General features: G+C 45.3%; 1 protein-coding gene across 15 annotated transcripts in view; it reads left to right on the forward strand.

Moving 5' to 3' along the window:
* Nucleotides 1–23,128, forward strand: part of ACOXL (acyl-CoA oxidase like) — a 360,428-nt gene that overhangs the window by 21,192 nt on the left and 316,108 nt on the right. For 13 of the 15 annotated variants that reach the window (XR_011425932.1, XR_011425936.1, XR_011425935.1 and 10 more), the window contains exon 2: nt 17,765–17,861. Coding sequence is in view for 10 of the 15 variants with exons in the window: in XM_070235145.1 (XP_070091246.1) it covers nt 17,765–17,861 (97 nt within the window). In the remaining 5 variants the exon portion in view is untranslated. Of the gene's footprint in view, nt 1–4,155; nt 4,279–17,764; nt 17,862–23,128 lie in introns of those variants that run through there. The other 2 variants (XM_005599833.4, XM_070235148.1) reach the window with 2 other exon arrangements.

Genomic DNA, 23,128 nt, shown 5'->3' on the forward strand with positions numbered 1-23,128 from the left:
CAGCGAGGTTTGATGAGCAGTGCCATGTCCACGCCCAGGATTCGAACCAACGAAACACTGGGCCGCCTGCAGCGGAGTGCACGAACTTAACCACTCGGCCACGGGGCCAGCCCCCAGGCCGCTGTTTCAATCCTGCCCCACCACTGAGGACCTAGTGGCCTTGGATACGTTACGTAAGCATGCTGTGCTTCCTTTGACTCATCTGAGATTCCAGAGAGGCGTTCGGAGGATTCAGTGAGATGAAGCACACTAAGCGCTGAGAACCAAGTGTGTGGCACACAGCAAGCACGAGAGGGTTTAACGATGGTGATGATGATGCCGATGAGGATGTCTTACGGTACTGTTATTACTGTGTCACAGGTGCTGGTGCTGGTGCTGGTCAGTTATGCCCATTTCTCATCCTGGCAGCAGCCCTGTGATTTTGGTGCTATTAGCGTCCCCACTTCATGGATGGGAAAACTGAGGCCCCGAGAAGCCCAGTGGGGATTTGAATGCAGGCAGCTGACCTGTGGGCCTGGACTCTCAACACTACCGAGGACAACAGCAGCGTCCGCTCTCCCGGGGACCTTCTGGTGCCTACCTCTGCGCTGCCCACTGCTGTCTTTTTGTGATGGGAGGTGCCCCAACCTGGGCTAATCACGATCTGTGGTCATGACACTCCTGAGCAGATGGTGTCTTTGGTCCCAGAAGATCCTGTACGGCCATGTGAGAAAAACCTACAAAATGGAAGCAAAGGAATGCTAAACCAAGATTCCAGAGGGTTAGAGGGGGAAGGCGGGAGATGGACGGGAGCACATGGGTGTAGTTATAAGTTACTGTCATTATTTGAGTTCTCCGGTGGTGTGAGGGCGTTTATCATGGTTTTAAAATGATTACTTAGACCACGCTGCCTCCCAGTTGAGGTTTTAGAGAGCTCACTTATTTCTTGGTTGGATGAACAGTTGGGAGAAAAATAAAAGACTAACCAAGGGTCCCTCCTCAGGATATAGGGAAGGAGAGAGACAGACAGAAAGACAGAGAGAGAGAGAGGAAGAGAGAAAGACTGAGAGACTGAGAGAGAGTGGTCTAGAGAAAGGAACTAAATCCCCTGGCTGTCAAAGGCCAAGAGACTTTGGGGTCCCACTTTGCCCTCACAGGACCCTTCCCAAGGCATGCTGTTGGTTGCTTGCTTTCCATATTTTATAATTTATTGGACTATCAAAGATGACAATGAAGTTTAAAAAGGGGATGGTTCCCATGAAAAATGTAGAGAGGAGAGGGCAGAGATAGTTAAGAGGTGGAATCTGCAGGATTTGATAATTATAAATTATATTTACTAATTTAATTTGAGAAATTCCCAGAGAGAAGATCGTGGGCTAATAATAATTTCTTTGCTTCCGCATTTGCCACAGTATTAATGAAGTAAGCATTTCCCTTCACATCATGCCCCCTTCCCAACACCACCTAGGTTTTCATTTGGGCACATGCCCATCTCCCACAGGCTTTGTGGTTCAGGGAAAGCCGACCAGCCACTTCACCCCCTGGCACAGGGATTGGCTTGTAACCCCAAGGGAGCCACCAGTGCACAACAGCTTTTTGGTGACACGGTTGGTTTAGGAATAGTCATGTGACCTGATTTTGGCCAATGAAATCTGAAGGGAGGTTTCTGGGTGCTCCTGGGAAAGATGCTCCCTTGCTTATCTGAGAGATCTGCCAGAGAGGCACACCCTCTCATTTGGACAGGCTGGAGTTTGTATGTGAAGTCGGCTGTAGTGCAACTGTTTTGTCAACATGAGGGAAGCCAGCCCTAGGATAAAATGACCCATACAGGCAGAGTGGAGAGACATCAAGTTTTGAGGACATCACGGAGCCACAGTGTCAAATCTGCCCCGAAGCCTGCCCCATGTCCGGCCTCCCAAATTCCGTGAGGTAGTAAGTCCCCTTTGCTGTTCAGGCCACTGTGCATTGGGTTTCTGTTGCTTGCAACCCGAGGCACCCTAATTAGCCTGAGTAGCCACTCTTGTTTCAGTTGCAGAGACAGAAATGCAGCTCACATGGGCTTCAGGCATGGGGGCTGGAATTCAGGTGCTCGGGTGACACTGTCAGGAATCTCCAGCTCTGCTCTCCTCATGTCCACACAGGCCCTGTCCACCTCGTGGCCTTTGGACCTTTGGGCGCAGCTCTGACAGCTCAGCAACCAGGCTGGAAGAGAAAGACTCTTCTTGGCTCCCAGCCTGGCCCAAGCCTCCCTCTCTGGCCCAGCTGGCCATCGCCATTGGCTTTCCTTGAAGTGGCCGCCGGTGTGGGGTCACAAATCAGAACCATGTGGTTGGGGGAGGGGGTGGGTGGCTGCTGAAGAAAAATTGGGGTGATGGGGCTCAGAAAAGGGGAAATGGATGCCGGGCAGACAAAAGCACTCGGCCCCCACCGTCAGCTTCTCCCTTGGTCTCTAGGTCGTTGCAGTGATTGCAGTATGTCATGGAAGAGCCCAGCACAGGCATGGCTGCCTTAGACTGGAGGTTGGGTCCTGCCTGTGAGGCTCCCTCCACCTTCCTCTTGCCGTGACCCTGATCTGAAGATTGGCAGCACAATGGCTCTTTTGGGTGGAGACTTGCTGAGTGATTCCAAAGGAAGGTGTTATACATGCAAGGACCAACCTCTGTGTAGACGTTAGGGGTCATGAGCGCGCATTCCTCCTGCTGCTTCGGGAGGTGCTGCAATTTCCTAGGAAATCTGGGTCTGTTCTCTAACCAAAGCCGTTCTTACAGTGTTGTGAGGATGCAGAACTGAGAGCTGTTCTCGGGTACGTCCTGCAGTGGGGAGTGCAGCTGCCTCTGCCCGCTTCTCTCCCTGCAAGGGAGGGAGACTCCCCTGTGACCTCCTGCTAGTGTGTCCCCGTGTTATTTTTATTTACCTTGTGGCACTGAGTTTCAATAGCCTCTCGTCTTTCTAAGTTCACCTCTCTCCATCCTCCACCTTACGACGTCAAAGCCGACAGAGGTTATACTCCGTTCTCCCTCCGTAAATAAGGCTTTGCCAGTGGTTCGATTCTAGGAGCTGAGAATGGTTCTTACATGGTTATGACCATAGCCGAATGATGATGGTGGAGCCGAGCCGTGGGCTCTGATTGTCCATCCTTCTCTTCACGGCGATGGCCTAATGGAACGTGTGCAAACCTGTGTTTCTTTTGACACTATCTATGGACCTATTGTGATTGCTGCAGACAGCACGGGAGACTCCGCTCCTGCACCCCCTGAGTATCTCCCCATCCCTCCTGGTAGCCTTGGGAGAGTTCAGACTCAACCTCTTCTTGGCCCTTCAGGGATCTCAGGCCTTGAAGTCCAGGTTGTAATTGGCCCTTGAGGGACTCTCCATGTCCATCTTCCCAGTCCCCATTTACTTATAAATGGACAGGTCGGTGGACAGGTGGCTCTCAGGGTCCTGTAGGGGCCGCTGGCTCCTGTGTGTGTTGTTTGACTCTTTGAGGGTACTTCTGACACAGTTGTTGAATGCATTTGTCATTGAAGATGATGGATTTCCAGTCTAGATGCCTGCAGAATTTGGGTACAGTAATGTTCCACCAAAAACGTCTTTTGGGTGACCGATAGTGTCACATTGATACTAAAGCTGGAAACAAGGAGCCCCAGACTCCACCAACCTGTGGGCAGAGCGTGGCCACAGCGGGGAGTCGAGGCCTGGTTATCCCCCTAGACCACAGGACTAGGCGGCGTCCCATACACTTCTCTGTTGCTGCTGCACACCCATTTCTCTTTTCTCAGCTAACCTCTCGTGTGCCATTGCAGCCTCAGCACCTCTCAAATGCACCCTAAAAAATAACCCTCCTTGCTTGAAGCATCAAGTCTCATTTCTAAGCCAATCACAGTCCGGGAGGCTGGGATCACTGTGATAGTCTGGACCAATCAGGAGCCGCCCCTCCGGCTGGGCTGGTGTAGCACCTAGAATCCTGGCCGGGGAGGAAGAGCCAGCAGTGTCTGCCACACACACCTCTGCCTAGGGAAGAAGCATTTCTGAGTCTGTCGACAGTTTGTGTTTTTGTCTTGGGAGATTCTATCTGTTCCTATCCTCTGCTCATTTGGCCATATTTCCACTTCACTTCCTCATCACCCCCTTCCAACCCTTTCCTCCTTGCCTCCCCTCCCCGCTTCCTCCCTCCTGGGGACTTCCTCTCTCTCTGCCCACAGACACCCCACTTCTCGGCGAATTGTGCAGAGCGATTGGGTTCTCACTCCTCTGCCTTCTCACCGGCCCTGCAGCTGCTCCGGACAGGACCAAGTAAAGGTAATTGCTAAACCAGAAGCTTTCCGCTCCAGAAAACAACGTGCCCTCTTCCCGGGAGGTGGTGACAGCCCTGGCCACTGGAGGTCTAAGGCCACTGTGTAAAATTTGTCCTGTGCCACACTGTGTGGGGACCCTCCTTCTACTCCTCTGTCTTCCATGCTGGAGTCTGAGCTCTTTGAGGTAGGAACGGACCTGACTTGCTGTGGATTTGTAGTGTTTAGCACGGTGCAGGTGCTTCATGAAAGCTCAAGGAAGGAAGGAGAACAGGAAGGATGGAGAGGGAACGTGCCTTCGCCCACAGTCAATCCCCTGGCGAGCCCAGGATGCAGGGCTGTGGACTGGAAGTGCCTCTTGTCAGGGATTCCTGGCAGGTTTCTGTCGCTGCTGAAGGGGATCTTGTCTTCCTCTTTCTCCCTTTTCTCTCTCTTCCTAAGTCTTTCTTCCAGCTACCTTTATAGACTTTGAGAATTAGCAAATATGCATCTGCTCAGTTGGGTGAACTTCCCAGCTAAGATGAAATTACAGTCCTTAGAAAGCCCTCTCTCAGCGTTTTCTCAGGCGCCCACGTTGGCTCAGGGCCTGTAGACTTTGACAGTTACCACGAGATGATTCAACAGTTTCTGTTTCCATTCACGGTCCGTTCATCAGGCGCTGCGTGCGGCTCAGGGGTGGCGCTGCGGCTTCGCGGGTGGAGGGCGCGTTGTGATGCTGGCCGCGGTGTTTCCTAGAAGGAGGCTCGTTTCTCTGCTCCCCGCCTCTGGGGTCTGTTCTTCACAGCCCCCTTTCCTCTGTGTGTGTGCTCAGCAGTGGGTTGTACCTCACTTTTCAATGGAGATGGAGCACTTCTGATTCTTGCTATTTTCCACGAGAGGAGATAGACAGACAGAGTTTCTCCTGGGCTGAGCTGGAGGTGTCTCCCGAGCAAAATTACAGCAGGGACCAGGCACGGTTTCCTGAAGCAGAGCTGTGCTTCAAAACCACGGCTGATTTTCAAGTTCTTATTAGCATCTTGTTCCAGAATGTCATGCCTGGAATCACGTGGAGGTCAAGGGAGAGGCGCCGAGTCACAGGGCATTCAAATTTGGTATCCGGAGATGTGCTTTCCTTTGGACTAAAACTGATTTTTGATTTATATTTTGAGAAAAGTCATACAACCACTTTTTAAAAGTGATTTTTAGTTTGTTGTGTCTTTTTAAAGTTTTTTTTCCTTAAGACACAAAAGTCTTTTTTGTTTTTGTTGTTCCCTTGGGTATCTCTTTTTAAAATGGAGTTTTATTTTGGAATAATTTTCAGTTTATAGAAAAGTTGCAAAGATAATAGAGAGTTCTCATCCAACCCTCACCAAGCTTCCCCGTAGTTGACATCTTTCATAGCCACAGGACATTTGTCTAAGCTAAGAAAGCAGTATTGGGTATTATTATTAATGAAGCTCCAGACTGTCCTTGGATCTCCTTAGTTTTGCCCCAGTGTCCTCTTTCTGTTGCAGCATCCTGTCCAAGAGGCCACATTGTGTTTTGTTGTCACATCTTTTTAGTCTCCTCTGGTCTGTGACAGTTCCTCAGTCTTTCCACGTTTTTCATGACCTTGACACTTTGGAAGAGTCTTGGTCAGGTATTTTGTTGAACGTCCCTCAGTTTGGGTTTGTCTGATCTTTTTCTCACATTTGGACTGAGGTTATGGATGTGAGGGAGAATATCACAGAGGAAGAGTGTCCTTCTCGTCCCCTCATATCAGGAGCTACATGCTATCAACATGGCTTGTGGCCATGACGTCCACCTCGATCCCACGGGCAGGGGAGAGGTTATCAAGTTTCGCCATGTAAAATTACTTTTTCCCCTTTGGGAGCGAGTCACTGAGTGCAGCCGACACTCAGGGCATAGTATCGATGTGTGGAGAGGGTTAATCTCCCCCTTCTGGAGGGGAGAGTAGCTACACAAATTGTTTATTACAGGAGATTTGCCTCTTTTCCCTCATGTATTTATTTATTTAAACTCTTTATTTATATCAGCATGGACTCCTGTGTGTTTATTTTATGCTTCAGGTTATAATCCAATAGTCCGTTATTTATTTTGTTGCTTAAATTGCTCTGGCTTTGGCCATTGGGAGCCTTTTCAGCTGTCTCCCGGATCCCTTTGCCATGCCCCATCCTCTTGTGTTTTTTGAGCACTTCCTTACTTTCTGACACTATAAGATGCTGCAGGCTCATGTTATGTTTTTCCTGCCTGTCCTAGAAGCAGCCATTTCTCCAAGGAGCCCTCGTTCCTTTGATTTGAGAATAGTTTTTAGAAACCAAGACCTGTGCATGAAGGTCTCATTTTTAGATAAGAAAACATTGGCGCTACTGTAACTCCCTTTCTGGTCATCTACTTTCTTCCAACATTTTATATTTAAAAATTGTAGGGCCGGCCCCATGGCCAAGTGGTTAAGTTTGTGTGCTCTGCTTCAGCGGCCCAGGGTTTCGCTGGTTCGGATCCTGAGTGTGGACATGGCACCATTCATCAGGCCATGCTGAGGCGGCGTCCCGCATAGCAGAGCCAGAAAGACCTACAGCCAGAATATACAGCTATGTACTGGGGGAATTGGGCAGAAGAAGAAAAAAAAAAAGATTTGCAACAGATGTTAGCTCAGGTGCCAATCTTAAAAAAAAATTGGAAGCATGTAGCAAACTTGGAAGCCTTTAACATTGAGCACCCATTTATTCATGGCCTAGATTCTATCGTCAACATATTTCTGTGCTTGCTGTAGCCCAAATTTGTGCATTTATCCATCCCTCTATCCTTTTATTCTGTTAATTTGGATGCATTTCAAAGTTGCAGACATAAGTACACTTCCTCCTAAATAATTCAGTATGAATATCATTAATAAGCCTTCAGTATGTGTTTAGGTCTTTTTCTTTTGCTGTAAAATACAATAAAATGCAAAAATTTAAGTTATACTCTCGGAGTTTTGACAAATGCATACACCTATGTAACCCAAACCCCCATCAAAATATAGAACATAACCATCACCCCAGAAAGTTCCCCGATGCCCTTAGCAGTCAGCCTTGCCCTTAGCCTCCCAGAGGTAACCACGGGTCTGTTTTTTTCTACCATATTTTAGTTTTATCTGTTTTAGATTTTAATATAAATAGAATCACATAATATGTTCACTCAGCATATTTTCGGGGTATATTAATTCGATTTAATCCTATACAGCAATGGAAATGAATGAACTAGAGCTACGATAGACACTGAAGATGAATCTTATTAGCCATGTTGAGTGAAAGAAGCCAGACACAAAAGAATACATAGTATCGAATCTCATTTCTTCAATATTCAAATACAGTCAAAAATAACTCATGGAGTTACCAGTCGGGAGAACAGCTAGCCTCGGGCAGAGGAGAGAGCAGTGATGCAGAGGGCGACTGAGGCGGAGGTGTGCGTGTGCTGTGTGCTGGTGACATAATGTGATTTTCCTTCCCTTGGGTAGGCATTATGCAGATGTGTTTTCTTTGTGATAATTCATTGGGCTATCCATTTATGACCCAAGCTTTGTTCTTGGTGTATTATATATTATTAAAGTATTTTAAAAATAAGATACTAGTTCACGCCCATCAATTTTGTGTGTGTCTATGTGTCTGTGTGACAGTACCGTGTCTACTAATTATCAATTGATATATGAAAAATTGCCTCTAAACTAGCAACCCACAGTAGTAATACGTATTATGTCGCACAGATTCTGTGGGTCAGAAATTTCAGAGCATCTTAGCTGAATGGCGCTGGGTCTCTCATGTGGTTGGATGCAGGATGTTGGTCGGGGCTGAAGCCATATAAAGGCTTGACTGGGGCTGGAAGATCCACTCCCAAGACGGTCCACTCACGTGACTATTGGCAGGAGGCTTCAGTTCTTCCCCACGTGGCCTCTTCACAAGGCTGCCTGAGTGTCCTCACATCACGGCAGCCGGCTTCCTCCAGGGCACATGATCCAAATGGGTTCAGAATAAAGTTTTCTAGATTAACATATGTCATTTATGAGTATCAGTGGTACGTTCGTTTTTATTGCTAAGCAATATTCTATTCTATGACTAGACTAGTTTAATTTATCTGTTCTCTTAGTGATGGATGCCGGGGCTGTTTCCAGTTTGGGGCTATTATGAATTGACCTGATATGATCACTCTTCTACAAGAATTTTTGTGAACATTTTGTTTCTCTTGGGTAAATACCTAGGAGTATAATTTTTAGGTCATAGAGTAGGTATATGTTTAGTTTTATGAGAAATTGACGGACTTTTCCCAAAGTGATAGTATCGTTTTACATTTTCACAACAAAATATGAGTGTCAGTTGCTCCACATCCTTGTTAACGTTTGGTTTTGTCATTAAAAAATCTTTTTAGCCATTCGGGTGGGTGTGTAGTGGTATCTCATTGTGGTTTCCATTTGCATTTCCGTGCTGACTAATGATGTCGAGTACTTTCTCATGCTTATTGGCCATTCGTATTTCTTCTTTTGTGAAACATCTTTTTGAATCTTTTCGCATCTATTTGTGTGTGTGTGTATGGTTCACTTGTGTAGTTTGTGTAAACACCATCACAATCAGGAAACAGGGAGAAACTTCATGTTTTTCCTGTAGAGTCGGATTCTCCCTGAACCCCAACCCCTAGGAGCCCCTCATCTGTTCTTCGTTACTATAACTTTACCATTTTGAGAATGTTATAAAGTTGAAATCATGTAGTGTGTAACCTTTTGATATTGGCTTTTTTTTCCCACTCAGCATAGTACCTTTGAGGTCCATCCAAGTTGTTGTGTGTGTGGGTATTTCCCTCCTTTTTATTGCTGAGGAGTATTCCATTGTGTGGACGTGTCACACTTTGTTTATCTATTCCCCAGTTGAGGGACATTTGAATTGTTTCTAGTTTTTGGCGATTGCAAATAAAGTTGCTATGAGCATTCATGTAAAAGCGTTTGGGTAAACAAAGGGTTTCATTTCTCTTGGGTAAGTATCTAGAAGTGGGATTGCTGAGTTGTATGATAAGTGTGTGCTTAACTCCATAAGACACTGTCAAACTTTTCCTGAGTGGCTGTACCATTTTACATCCCTACCACCAGTGAATGAGAGATCTAGCTACTCTGCATCCTCCTTAACACTTGGTATGGTCAGTATTTTTTATTTTAGCCATTCTAATAGGTGTTTATGATTTGATTTTTCTTTATTAGTAGCTTGTAGTTTGGCCCTGACTCATGTGTGAGACTTTCTGGAGGGGTGTCTTACTCATGCTGGATGCCCACACCCTGCACCTCTCTGAGGGGATGTGAAATTACTATCTTTCCTTTTACTTCCTGTGTGTAGCATATCTTGGCTCAGAGGTTTTCAAGCTTCTTCTTAGTAATGGAACCGTTCTTTTCAAGCTAAATCCTACACAGAACACCAGTAGATAAGTCAGGTGATGCTGGCGCTGCTGAGGGTAGAGCTGGACCCTCTCTGTGCCCGCACAGCTGTCCCCGAGGTGTCCTCAGCATACGAGGCCCAGCTCCTAATCTTGCCACTAACGCCATCCACTGCAGCATCTGCCAAGTCATTTAATTCCGTAGGGCCTCTGTCTGCAATCCAGGGCATAGAGAATAGTATTCTCCATATCTTCATATCCTACAGACCCAGGAAGACAGAAAAGAGAAATATCTGTTAAAATACCAAAAAATGATTGTTTATGATTTATACCCCACTGTTACACAAATAGTATTTGAAGCGGCCTACTAAGATTGTCAAATGTGGAGGTTGATATTTAAAGACAGAAAATCTGTGTGCAAATATGCATGTTGTGTGGGAACTTGGAGAGCTTGGGCCTTCCTAAAACCCCGATTTTTCCATTGCAGAGATGGTCACCTTTTTGCTTGAAAAGTCTTAGGAATTTAGATATTCTTATTAAGATAATCAGATGTTCAAGCTTTCAGGCAGACAGTTTTGAAGATTTTTTTTCATCCAGCTTTAATTTCTTTGTTAAATATGAATTTCTCGTGGTGACAGTTCAAATGAAGGACAAGCGCCATCTAGTGGTTGTTTTTAAGTGTACAATTTAAAATAATTTTTAAACATCTTTTTTTTGAATGGGTATTATTTTAACACTGTCCAAACGTCAGAACACATAACACATAAAAAGGTAGAGCATTGTTCCCCGTCTGTCCAGTTTCCCCCACCTCTACCCAAGTACACAAGTCAACACTGTTATTAGTTTCTAGTGTGTTCTTTAAGAGATTTTTAAAACAACATATGAGCAAACAAATACAGTCACGTGCCACTTAAAGGTAGAGATACATCCTCAGAAATGTATCGTTAGGCGATTTCATTTTTCTATTAACACCGTAGCGTACTGAAGGGGAACAAAATTGCCCGCCCCAAAATGTCTCTTTAACATGAAGATTTATTTTAGGCTGATGATTTTTAAGAAACAAAAGACTCAGAAAGTTTTTCTTTTTACCTTCCCCTTAACTGCCTAAAAGAATTCAGATTAAAAAAACTGCAAGGAAGCAAGCTACTCCCCTAGCATATCATGACCTAAGGGGCAGACAGGGAGGAACTTAGAAAAGCGTGTTTGTTGGGCTCCCCTCTGAGTTCTTCTGTTTCTATGTGGCCAAACAAACACTTGTTTTCCAAACCTTTGCTTCTTTTCACCTGCCTGTGAATTGTCTTCCTTCCCTTTGAAGTCCCTGACTCTCCCCACCCACAGCATTTCCTCTTGTCTTTGGCGGAGGACAGTATTTAAGCTGAGGGCTTCAGCCATTTTGGCAAGTTACTTGGTTTTCCTGGGTTTCTTTCATGTGCACGTTATTAAACTTTTGTTTGTTTTTCTCCTGTTAATCTGTCTTATGTCAATTTAACTCCTAGACCAGCCAGAAGAACCTAGAATGGTAGAGGAAAATTTCGTTCTCCCCTGCAGTGCTAACACAAACCTAGATGGTACAGCCTGCTATACATCTAGGCTCTATGGTACTAATTTTATGGGAGCACAGCATGCACTCGGTCTGTCATTGACCCAAACGTTGTTATGTGGTGCATGACTATATATAATCTTCTCCAACATTTTTTTTCAACCTATAGAGCAGCAGTAGAAGTAATATATTCACTTGTTTGCACCTTGCTTTTTTCATTTAAAACATCCTGGCAGTTTCCCCGTATCAGCATATAAAGAGATTTTTCTTTTTATGTAATACCCTGTTGTATGGCTGTACCGAATTTTACTCAATCACTCTTCTGTTGATGGCCTTTTAGAAGTTTGAGGTGTCGTGCTGTTACAACGCTGTCGTGAATAGTTATTTCTGCCCATGTAACGTTGTGCTCATCCCTCACAGTGCATTTTGGGGTGAGGGTGGGAGGGGAACAGGAAACACAGACCTGTAATTAAAGTGTCTAACTCGTCTCTGTTGAGGAATTTCTTTAATGTAGGGAACTTGGCTGTTAACAGTTGAGAACTGTTTAGTTGTAACCCAGTTTTCGTGAGATCTGTTTATCTTACAGTTTTTAATAATTTCTCAGTTCCTTTGGCCAGCGTGTGTATTATCTGTGCATTAACAGTCCCCACCTGGTCTTGCATTCTGTCTTACTTTTCTGCATAGATTGACATACAATCATTACTAGAAGTTGACTCCTATGAGATGCTTGGTCTCAGTATGAGCAGGAAGCTTAATTTAATGTGAAAATAGATGTGAATTACGGATTTAAAAATAGGTGACTTGCAACCATTTTATTGAAAAGTTACTAGAATGGAAACATAAAGAAAATAGCTAATAACTATGTTTTAGAATCTTGTCTATATAGCACACGTCACGGTGTTCCCCTAGGCTTGACTGTCCGGCCTAGTGTGAGGTTTCTCTGGAACCACATTAATCTTTTTTGATGGCAGAATTCATAATTAATAAATATGACTGTTTATATTAAAAAAAATCCATAGCTTCTATTATTCCGTAACTTATACATACTCCTCATATCGGTGAGGATGTCCAAAGGGTAAGTTTCTAGAAGCATGATTATTGAGTCAGAAGGTAGGTTCATTCGTGGTTTTGATAGATACCACCTACTTGCTGTACGTATAGATTGTACCAGTTTATACTGCCCCCTCCCCAGGCTATGCATGAGGGTATCTGCTCCTCACAACCTTGCTAACATAGCGTGTTATCAGACTGTCTCGATTTTGTTCATGTGATAAGTAAAAATTAGTGTTTCAGTGTAGTTTGAATTTGTGCTTCTCTTATTGCATATGAGAGCAGAGATTTCAAAATGGATCCAAGTGCCATCTGTAGTCCTTATTCTGTGGGCTATTTGTTCAAATCCTTTGCCCACTTGTTGATCTTTTTAATGAATTATAGGAGCTCTTTACTTAGGGAGATGGGCTCCTTTGCAATATCAGTAACAAAGACTTTGTTCCGGTTTGTCATTTGTCTTTTGATTATTCTTATGGTGTTTTGGTCATGCAGAAATCTTCGTTTTAAAGTAGTCAAATTTATCCATGTTTTCTTTATGTCTTCTAAATGTTATATTATATTTAGAAAGGTTTTTTTTTGGCATTAAGATTGTGCAAGAATTCTTCATGTTTTATTTTAATCCTTGTGGTTTTGTTTTCCTCCATGTAAATCACTGGTCTATTTGGAATTTATTCTGGTATATGGTGGGAGATAGGGACCCACCCTTATTTTTTTCCAGTTGGCGACCCAACTGGAAAGTCTCAATGTTTTGTTTATCCCAATGATTTGATATCCCAGCTTTGTCTTACATTTATTAAATTTTTTCATGTATTTACTTCTGTTTCTGTACGTTCTCTTTTATTCCATTGGTCTATCTGCCTATTTTGCACGGTTGAATTACTGAGGCTGTGTCATACATCTTATTATCTGATAGAGATCATAGCTTCTCATTTTTAGAGTTTTCCCAGCTGCTTTTGTTTGTTTCCTTTTATATGTGAACTTTAAAATCCCTTGTTGGCATTTTTATTTAGATCATATTGAATGTATAACTTAGGGAGAACTGAGTTCTTTATGATATTATCTTCCTATGAAAACACATGGTATGTATTTCTATTTGTTCAAGTCTTTTCTTGAGTCCTTCGAGAGTGTTTTAAAGTTTTCTTCGTATAAGTTCCGTACATTTAAAAAATTTATTCTTAAGTATATTTTTCTTTTGTTTTATGATTTTTGCAAGTGAGATCTTTTCTTTCAGGTATTTTCTAACTGGTTGTTTATGTTTCTATAGGAAAGCTGTTTACTTCTATTAATTGTGTATCCTGCCAACTCATCGTTTGTAGTAATTTTAGTTGGTTGTCTTCGGGACTTCCAGGTACACAGTTACTTATGATGCAAAACTTAGTGGTTCAAAACAACAAACTTTTAATACAGATCATGAGTTCGTGGGTGACTGAAGTTCTTCTGGCTCGACTGGGCTCGTGCCTGAATCTCCAGTCATGCATATCCAGCCGTGAGTTGGATAGGCAGCTCTTCTGATCTTGACTCTTGCACGTATTTGGGGGTTGCTTGGAGGGAGGCTGGTCTGAGATGGCCTTGGCTGAGACAACTGGGGTCTCCTCACTTGTCTCTTACTTTCTACCCCCAAGCGAGCTAGCCAAGGTGTGTGCTTCGATTAGCTCCAGCATATTCCCATGGGGAATGCAGAGCAGCAAGAGAGGAAGGGCAATGCACAGCACTTTTTCAAGCTTTTGCCTCTTGCAAGTCCACCAGTATCTTAATGGCCAAAGCAAGTCCATGACTGGGCCCCAGATAAAAAGGGTGGGGAAACAGACTCTGCCTCCTTCTGAGAACTGCAGGGTCAAAGGGCAGGGGTCAAGGAGAGGTGAAGCACAGAGGCCATCAATACAATCAATCTAACACTTGCATCATCTGTAAATAGTGACAGTTCTACCTGTTTCTTTCCAGTTTTGAGTTCTCCAATTTCTTTCTCTTGACTAATTGCATCGGCTAACACTCCCAGAACAATGTTTAACAGCAACCTCTTGTGGTGGTTGTTTTCAAAAAGCCAGCTTTTGGGTTTATTAGTTATACTTTTTCTGTTTTCTAACTGATTACTTTTCTGCCTTTCTTTTAATAATTTATTTTTCTCTTTTGCTTTAGTTTAATTTGTGGGTTTTTTTTCTAACTTCTTTAGTCGGCTGCTATAGCAGTTGCTGTTGATGCCCCGCCCTTATCCCTCCACCAGGCCTGTACAGCATCTCCCAGCTGCTGTCGATGCTGACTGGAATCAGCTCACAGCTGAACCTCCTTGGAATTGTCCTAGCTTGGTGGGAGTCACTCTCCCAGGAAATGCCTGAGGTTATGCTTTCTCCGGGGAATGCCCGCAGCCAATGACTGACTGACAGAGTTGGACAACTCCATGGTCCATTTATACCCCAGAGCTCCCCACTGAATCAGGCTGGGGCTGAGCCCACATCTTTGCCAGCTCCCCAGGGCCCATGTGCCCTGAAGGCCTCCTGTCCCTGCTAATGCCCAGAATCCTACTGCATGCCCACACTGCCAGTTGCCCATGGCCTGCTCCCCGCATGGCCTCACACAGTTTATTGTTTGCCCAGCAACCCCAGACCCTTTTCACATACTGTAGCTAGGGAGAACAGGCTTTTCTTGGAGTGTTTTTTGTCTGTGCCTGCTGGAGATGCTGGGTTGGAAGATTCTGCGGCGTCTTGTCCTGCATATATGGGAGGCAATAAGGAAACCCAGGGGCTTTGCTGCCATGTCATTCCTCAAGTCGTGGGTTCCCCTAGGCGGGCTGCCTTCTTGCACTTTTCGGAGTCCTCCTCTGCTTGTTCATTGTGTAGCCTCCAGGGTTGTTAGCTGTAAGAGGGAGGATCTGGGAAGAACAGGCCTACTGCATCTTGGCTGACCCAGAAGTCCTCAGTTATACGGTATCTCCACCAAGAGACGTAAATAATGACGAGCATAGATAACAGTAAAATATAATAAAATAATTAGGAAGTGGTGAGCTTTAAGTATTATTACCTTTTTAAAAACATAATTTATTTAACTGTAACTCCATATAAATTAATTTTTGATAATGGCTAGTGTTTAACAACCAGTTCACAAAAATTCTTTAACATTTAACAATTGCATCTCATGAACTGATATAAGCTGGCTCTAACACACCGCTGGTTTTATTTAATATACAGTTAATATTTGGTCACAACATTTTATTTGCTACAAGATTACTTTTTTTCTTTCTGGTGACTGTTTTTGGTTTATTAATAGATTTGCTGCTCTTTTTCTCTGTTTTTCTTATAGAATCATTGTACCAATTCTATGCTAGTTTCTTTTCATTACTTAAGTTGAATGACTTGAATGATTTGAATGAAATTGAATGATTTCCAGGGCAGTTTTTCTAAGAGGTTTCAGGGTTGGGGATCTGTTGGGGACCCAGGAGAAGTTTGGACAGTGGTCCAGGGTAACCCCTTTTCTTCTCTGCTGCCACAGAGCTAGGCTGCTTCTTTCCAACACAGCTTGTCTGTGTGATTCTTCGTGTTGCCCTGACGCTAATCCAAGCTCAGGGACTGGTGAGCGTCCTGCCCCCTGCTGGCTCCCTGCCATGCCTGTCCTGCTCTTCCAGGTGGGAGCTGTAGGTCTTACACCTCGGTGTGTACATCTTACATTTAGGAAGTGAATTTTTACCAGCATTTTCTGAGAGCTACCACCATTTGGCCCCTGTGCTCTGAGATCTCTTTCTGTGGTTCTTTCCACTTCCTCCTGCCCAAGTCCTGCATCAGCTCAGATGCTTTAGGCAGGCCTTACTCATGTATTAGAATCCAGAGAATTTTCCTGACCCCTAGTTTCACTGAAAATGAGTTTTTGTTTTCTGTTCTCCTTAGGGAAAATGCTGACTTCACGCAGAAATGTTTATGCTGAAATCCCCACCAGTGGTCCTGAGATCAGGTCTACTAGCTGACTCAAAAAAAGAAAAATGCGAGAATGGGCCTGTCTTGTCTCAAGATTTTCCTGATGGGCAGTTTCTGTGTCCATTTGGCATTTTTGGGAGGTTCTCTTTTGCATTCAGGAATGATTTCCCTTTGATTTTTCAGTTACCTGCTGACTGGGTGGAGGAGAGAAAGCCAAGACGGTTGAGCTGGTTCTTGTTTGGGCAATTGGCCAGCAGGCATTTAGGGGAAATGTTTAAATGTGAGATGCTGTGCTGCTCCTGAGGGCTATGCAGATGTTTAATCCCTGGACCCTACGCCCATGCAGTTTGTATTCTGGTTTGGAAGGAACTTGACATAGGGACCGTATGGGTAGTGGGCATGTCTTTTGGGACATACATGGGAACATTATCACCAGGATCTGGTTGTGAAACTATAGGACCAAAATAAGTTTAAGTTCAACCACCATTTAATGGGGTCTTCTATGGACCAGGCCTTGTGTTGGGTGCTGGGACTGTAAATGTGGATCTAACACAGTTCCTGCCCTTGGGAAGGAGGGAGTAGGATAAATAAGAACATAGATGGCAGTTAATTTTATTCCATATACAGCAAGCACTGGTATAAGCATTTGAAACGACAATCCTGAGTTATGTGCAATTATCTTCCCATCTTACAGATGAGAGGGCAGAGGCACTGGGAGGCCTGGTCACTTGATGTTGGTCACGCAGTTAGTGACAGAGTCAGGAATCAAACCTGAGTGAGGTTTCTTCCCGGCTCAGGCTGTGCTTTGCATTTAAACACTTTACATGGCAGAGTGGAACCTCCACTGCGGTGTCTGTTTAGGCTGATTGAGAAGCGGACACCAAGATGGGACTAGATGTGTGAGTGATGTATCAGGGAAAACATCTGTGAAGGTGACAGGGAGGGAGCTGGAGGGGGCAGGGAGAGCCTTCAGAATGTGTGCAGTGGGACTGACACCGGGAAATGAGAGAGAAGGAGGGGCACAGTGCAGTTATGAGAAAGTCTCAGTGGGCCCTGGGGGTCCCTGGGCAAAAGTTGCCCTTTGGGCAGGAATGGCCTGACTCCAGAACCTTGCCATGCTCAGTCGCCAGCTGGAAGCAGTCCGAGAGAAAAGCAGCCTCCAGGTGAACTCTGCAGTTGATTCCAAGGGATGGCAGCTGGAGGCTGTTGGTAAACTCTGCTCCTACGATGGGTTCTGTTGAAGGAAGTTCTAAGCCACACTCCATGTGGCCAACACAGTCCACCCCTTGTACCACACAGGTCACTCCCTTCTCCCCCGTCTCCCTAAAGGCTGCTCTTGGGTCAACTCAGACCCGTGAAAATGTCTTTACACTTGCAGAGGAGGCGATGTTGGAGTCTTGTTTTAAGGTCATCTTGTCAGGAAATCCTTTTTTCCTTCCATTTTGATGCCACAATGAACACTTAGTCTGTGTGACACACGGTGGGCCTACTTTGATACACAGTGTCAAACAAGACATCCAAAGGGACACAACAAAGACATCTGTGCTCTCAGGTCCCTTGGTCCGAAGACTCTACTCAGAGTCACCTGTAATTCAATGCCTTGACACCCGTTTTGTATCTGTTCCTCACAGGTATGATTTAAGTCTGGATGAAATGAGAGCTTTGACATTTCAGAGAGTGACGTTTACCATGGGTCTACCTCTGTTAAAACGTGCAATTCAGGAACAGGTAAGTTTCACTGTTATTTTGGTGTAATGTCTGTGTGAGAGAGAGAGATGGAGAAAGAGAGAGACAGAGACAGAGACAGAGAGAGATTTTGGACTGTTTTGTTTGCTTTTGTGACTTGTCGTAAGCGCATCTGTTTTGTCCTGGGGGAAACTGATGATGTTGTGGTCAGTTGGTGTGGGGAGTGCCTTCTTCAGCCCTTTTTCTGCCCGCTCCCCGTTAATTGGCCCCCTGCTCGTGGCCCACACATTCGCTTCTCCCGAGCTCACAGGCTGGGGAATAGGGGAATCAGCAGATGTGGCGAAATACGTTTGTTCTCAATGAAATTGTTTTGTTCACAAAACAAATGTAATTTGGGGTATAAAATTCAAATATCTGAAAAATGTAATTAACTCATTTTACAGGTTTTTAAAGCATTTTAGACTGGTCCAAAATGTATGAGTCTTATTGGTCTAAAAATTGCCACTCTAAATTTCAATTAAATTATTTTAGTCAATTTAGCCTCATTAAAGAGAAAGAAGGAAAAAAAGGAAGAGTATGTGATTAGAGAATTCCTTTGTGCTGTGAGCATTAGGAGCTATGTAGTTTAGCCAAGTCTAAATCCGTTTCCATTTCATTCAGCTTCACGGCTTCCTTAACCTAACACTTTCATAGGAAAAAATACCTCCTGGCGAGGTCCTAGGGGCGGGTCGGTAACCGGGGATCAGCTTCAGTTTGTAGAAGGCTGAGGAGCTGAACCTGTCCTGCAGGGAGCCGGCCCTCTTCCTGCCCAGCGTGGTCTGTGGAGGGAGAGTCTAAGGATTGAGGGGGTGGGTCTTCCCCCGCCGGGAGACCTGGGGGATCCTCTCTGTGGAGTGTGGATCAGAGCTGGTGGGGGGCCTGAGGTCCACCCTCCCACGCCCCTTTGAGTGGCTGTCCTGAGGACGCAAAGACAGAACTCAGCATCTTCTTGTCGGGAAGGAATCCTGGCAGAGTTTCGGCCCTCTTGCTGAGGTACGTAGCCACCTCCCAGGTGACAAGGGCACGGCCTTGTCACACTTAGATGGAGAGCGTGTGGAAGGAAAACCCCCACATCACAGAGTGAAGTGTGCTTGCGAAGCCTGAAGAATCATCTACCAAGAGTCAGGCAAAGTAGATTTTCAAGCTAGTAACCTGCCTGTTCGTGGAACATACATTCAGAGCTGTGAATACAACCAATAAAGAAAAACAACCACACCCAAACCCTCTTTGCCTTCAGCTGCTTTCTCTAGCAGAGCCGGGCTTCCACATGCATCTGGCGTGGGGCTGGTTGGAAGGTGAAATCCTGACGTGTGGCTGGTCTCCTGCTCCCTTAATCAGCCCAACGTGTCTGTGGCTTAACTTAGTGTCAATACTCAAGACCCGGACGTGAGGGCTGATCCTTTAAAGAGGTTTCCTAATGCTGCTGGACCCCCTGAGTCTGAAGGATTAGCCTGAGTAATCTTGCTCCTGATGAAGCGTGTTGAGCCCTGGAACCAATTATCTTCCTGTTTTCGTGGCTCCCTTCATGGTCTTTGGTAGCCCGGGTGACTCTGTGCTGGATGATTAGGTCTAATTCCTCCAGGAGGCACAGGATTGGCCCTAGATGATGCCCCCTGTCCATTTCTGTTAGTTCTTTCAGCCTATTTGGCTCTTCTCTGTGTGAATTCACAAAAGCCAATGAACCTGAAGGGAATCGAACTAGCCGGTCATCAGTGCAGCCGGCTCATCTCATCGGGCGGATGTCACGAGACTCAGTAAGCAGCATATCTGGGTTTGAAGGCTCTCAAATTCCATCTTGTGCACAGCTGGACGAGCTGTCCACATCCAGTAATTCTAGAAGAAGTGTTACGTGATTCATCCTGCCTCTTAATAAAAATATTGAATCATGGCTGTATTGCCTGTTTGGAGAGCGTTGCAGGTCCGTCCATCTTTCCCTGGCCCCCATTCTGAGTTGCTGTTGACTTTCGTGGATGATCCAATGAACTCCAAGGCAGAAGGCAGTGTGAAATGTGTAATGATGATGTTCTCGAGGACAAATGAGGAGTGAGCCTCATTCATTCCAGGTCTCAGTGGACAGTCCACAGGCCAAGAATAAGCCACTAAAATATTTCCACTCTGTGTTTTCCCCTCTGCCATCTGCAATAGATTTGAGATGTTTCAATAATTTTAAAAGTAAAGTATGGTCTCTGAGTCTGACTGCAGACTCAGATCAGTACACACACACGTATGAGCACACACACAGTGTGAACACCACCGTTGCACCCTGTCAATGTCTCCTGCACCTGTTTCCAGTGACATTACCGTTGTGCCCCTCAGCCAGCTGTTCTCTTCTCCCCCTGAGGATTCCAGGACTGGATCCTGGGCGTGGGAAGTCACTGACTCCCTGTATTTCCAGATGAGGAGACAGAGGACGCAGGTGGGACTTCTACTTTGTGACAGTGCTGGGACTAGAGCCCTGGCCCCTCCCTTGGGTGCCTTGTCCTGTCTGTGTGGCAGCTTCCTCAGAGACACTCGTCCCTGGAAGCTGACAGAGGCTGATGGCCTGCACAAAAATCACCATAACCAATAGTAATCACCATAACCAGTGTGCTTACTGTGCACATAGTTTATGCCAGTCACAGAGCTAAGAACTTTAAATGAATGATCTCATTTACTATTCACAACATCAGTAATGATATTCCCGTTTTACAGATGAGTAAACTGAAGCTGAGTAAATGGCCTGAGGTTATATAACTAGTGAGTTGTAAATATAACTAATGGAGCGCTAGTGGATTCAAACCCAGGTGGTCTGCTTCTTGATCCCACTTAAATCTGGTGGTTCTCGCCCCTGGCCGTGCATGAGGATCGCTGGGGGTGCTTTCCAAACTCCTGCTGTCGGGGCTTTTGCGCAGGCCAGTCACGTCAGCATTTAAATCTCCCAGGCGATCCAGTGTGCGTCCTGGCTTGAGTGCTGCTCCCCGTCCTTCTTTCTCAGTACCCTGTACTGTATCCCCCACATTGTTCCCATTCAGCATTTGGTCCCTGCCAATCATGGTTCAGGGCTGACTCAGGATCGCGCCATCCCAATATTTCCTTTCCTGAAGAGGGAGCCGGTTGGGGTCAGGCTGTTCCTGGCCAAGTGTAGTGAGGAGTGGGGACAGATGGCCGGGTAATGAAGCACCCACTCTGTGATTACCCCCTCCTCCCCTCCCTTCCCCCCACCATCTTCTGTCCCATCCTGAGCTCTGCACGTCCTCATCCCCATGATCCACATGAGTGGTGGGCATGGTAGCACCATCATTATGTAAACCAGTGGTTCTCAAAGTATGGTCTGAGGACTCCTGGGGGTACCAAGACCCTTTCAGGTATTACATGAAAAGTAGATGTGCAGCTACCTGTGTGCGTGACACCAAATTTTCATCATAAACTTCAACCAAAACAACATATGACAACAGACTAAATGCGGAAGCACCTGTGAGAGGCCAGCTGTCTTCTATGAAGCCAGATGGAAACAATTTGTAAAAATGTAAATGCAGTTCTTTTCACTAATTTTGTTTTTTTGGTTTGGAAATTATGGTTATCTTTCATGAGGATTATGTCATTTACATTAACATGTAGTGGGTTTATTACTGTTATTTATTTATTTTTAAAGATTTTATTTTTTCCTTTTTCTCCCCAAAGCCCCTCAGTACATAGTTGTATGTTCTTTGTTGTGGGTCCTTCGAGTTGTGGCATGTGGGACGCTGCCTCAGCGTGGTTTGATGAGCAGTGCCATGTCTGCGCCCAGGATTCGAACCAACGAAACAGTGGGCCGCCTGCGGCGGAGTGCGCAAACTTAACCACTAGGCCACGGGGCCAGCCCCTATTACTGTTATTTTTAAATGAATATATGTTTTTAAAATTCCCAGTTTTGATTACTAGTATGGTAAGTTGATAAATGTAACCCACATAAACAAAAGCTCTTCGGATGCCTCGATAATTTTTAAGAGTGTAAAGGGGTCCAGAGAACACAAAGTTGGAGAACTGCTGACCTAAGTCATCCGTCGTTTTCTCAGGAAGCCCCCTCTCAGATCCGCTGAGAGGGAATTGGCAGGAGACGGTAGCTTTATATTGCATTTATTATACCATAATTATCTATTATTTCGATTAGAATTTTAGATAGTCTCAGTTTGGGATGGTTTTTGTTTTTATATTTAGAGAAACATCAGGTGGGCGATCAGATCTAAAATGGAATAAGATTCTAAGGTCAGCTCACCATCGAAGGGAATGGGGAAAAGGTTTGCTTTCCTCGTTAACCCCTGAGAAAAGGAGCAGCTTTTCCTAGGAAGCAGTTACATTGAAGCTGTGGGTGTGTTGTGGAGAAGGAGCTGAGCAGGGAATATGGCAAGAGGTGAGGATGTCCACCCTGCCGCTGGTCCTTTACGCCAGCCCATCCCGCCCAGGCCGGCCCTGTTGCCCACAGCCAGTACCGTGACCAGGTGCACCCCCTCTACCCCATCTGTGTGCTGGTTCCTGACCTACTTAGAGCTCTCGGCTCTGACATCCTGGCCGTGGCTCTGCACTTGGCCCTCTGGCTTCTGTCTGTCCTGGAACCCAGGCTTTTCCTAGTGGGCTGTGACAGGCTGCCCCTGGCTCTCAGTCTTGTGTGCTGACTTTGGCAGGAATCCCTGTCCCAGCTCCAGCTCCACAGACTTGGACACTGGCCACTTGGCCAGCCCTCTGGCCAGGCCAGTCTTGGCTCCATGGGATGCTGTGGAGGATTTGAGTAGAGACAACAGGATAGAGTGCCTGTTTACAGAAGTTCCTCTGTGTAGATTGGCGCCTGAACGGAGTTGTCATCTGTGATGGTCACAGGGGTTGCTTGAAAGGGTGTGCCAGGGCATGAGTTGGGACTCACCCAGGGACTCCACTGCAGCTGGAATCCTGGTGCTATTTATTTACTGCACTGTAAGCCATTCTCCCTAATGAAAACTTCTCACTTTAAGGCTTGATTATAACTCTTGTACTGAAATATTATGTTAAAAATGACAATAATTATTACCTGCTATCATTTGCTAAGTCCCTTCTATGTGCCAGGCGATTCATTCATTTTACAATTATTTATTGAACACCTACTATAAGCCAGGTACTGTTCAAGAGGCAGAGAACAAGCAGGTAAAAAATACCTGTCTTTATGGAACTTACATTTTAGTCTGGGAGGAGGCAGACAATAAACTAATAAACAAGTAAATTTACAGTATGTCACATGGTTGTAGGTGCTGAGGATAAAAATCAAACATAGTAGGGGCTGG

The sequence above is a fragment of the Equus caballus genome, chromosome 15, assembly GCF_041296265.1.
Source record: "Equus caballus isolate H_3958 breed thoroughbred chromosome 15, TB-T2T, whole genome shotgun sequence".
NCBI classification, from domain to species: Eukaryota; Metazoa; Chordata; class Mammalia; order Perissodactyla; family Equidae; genus Equus; species Equus caballus.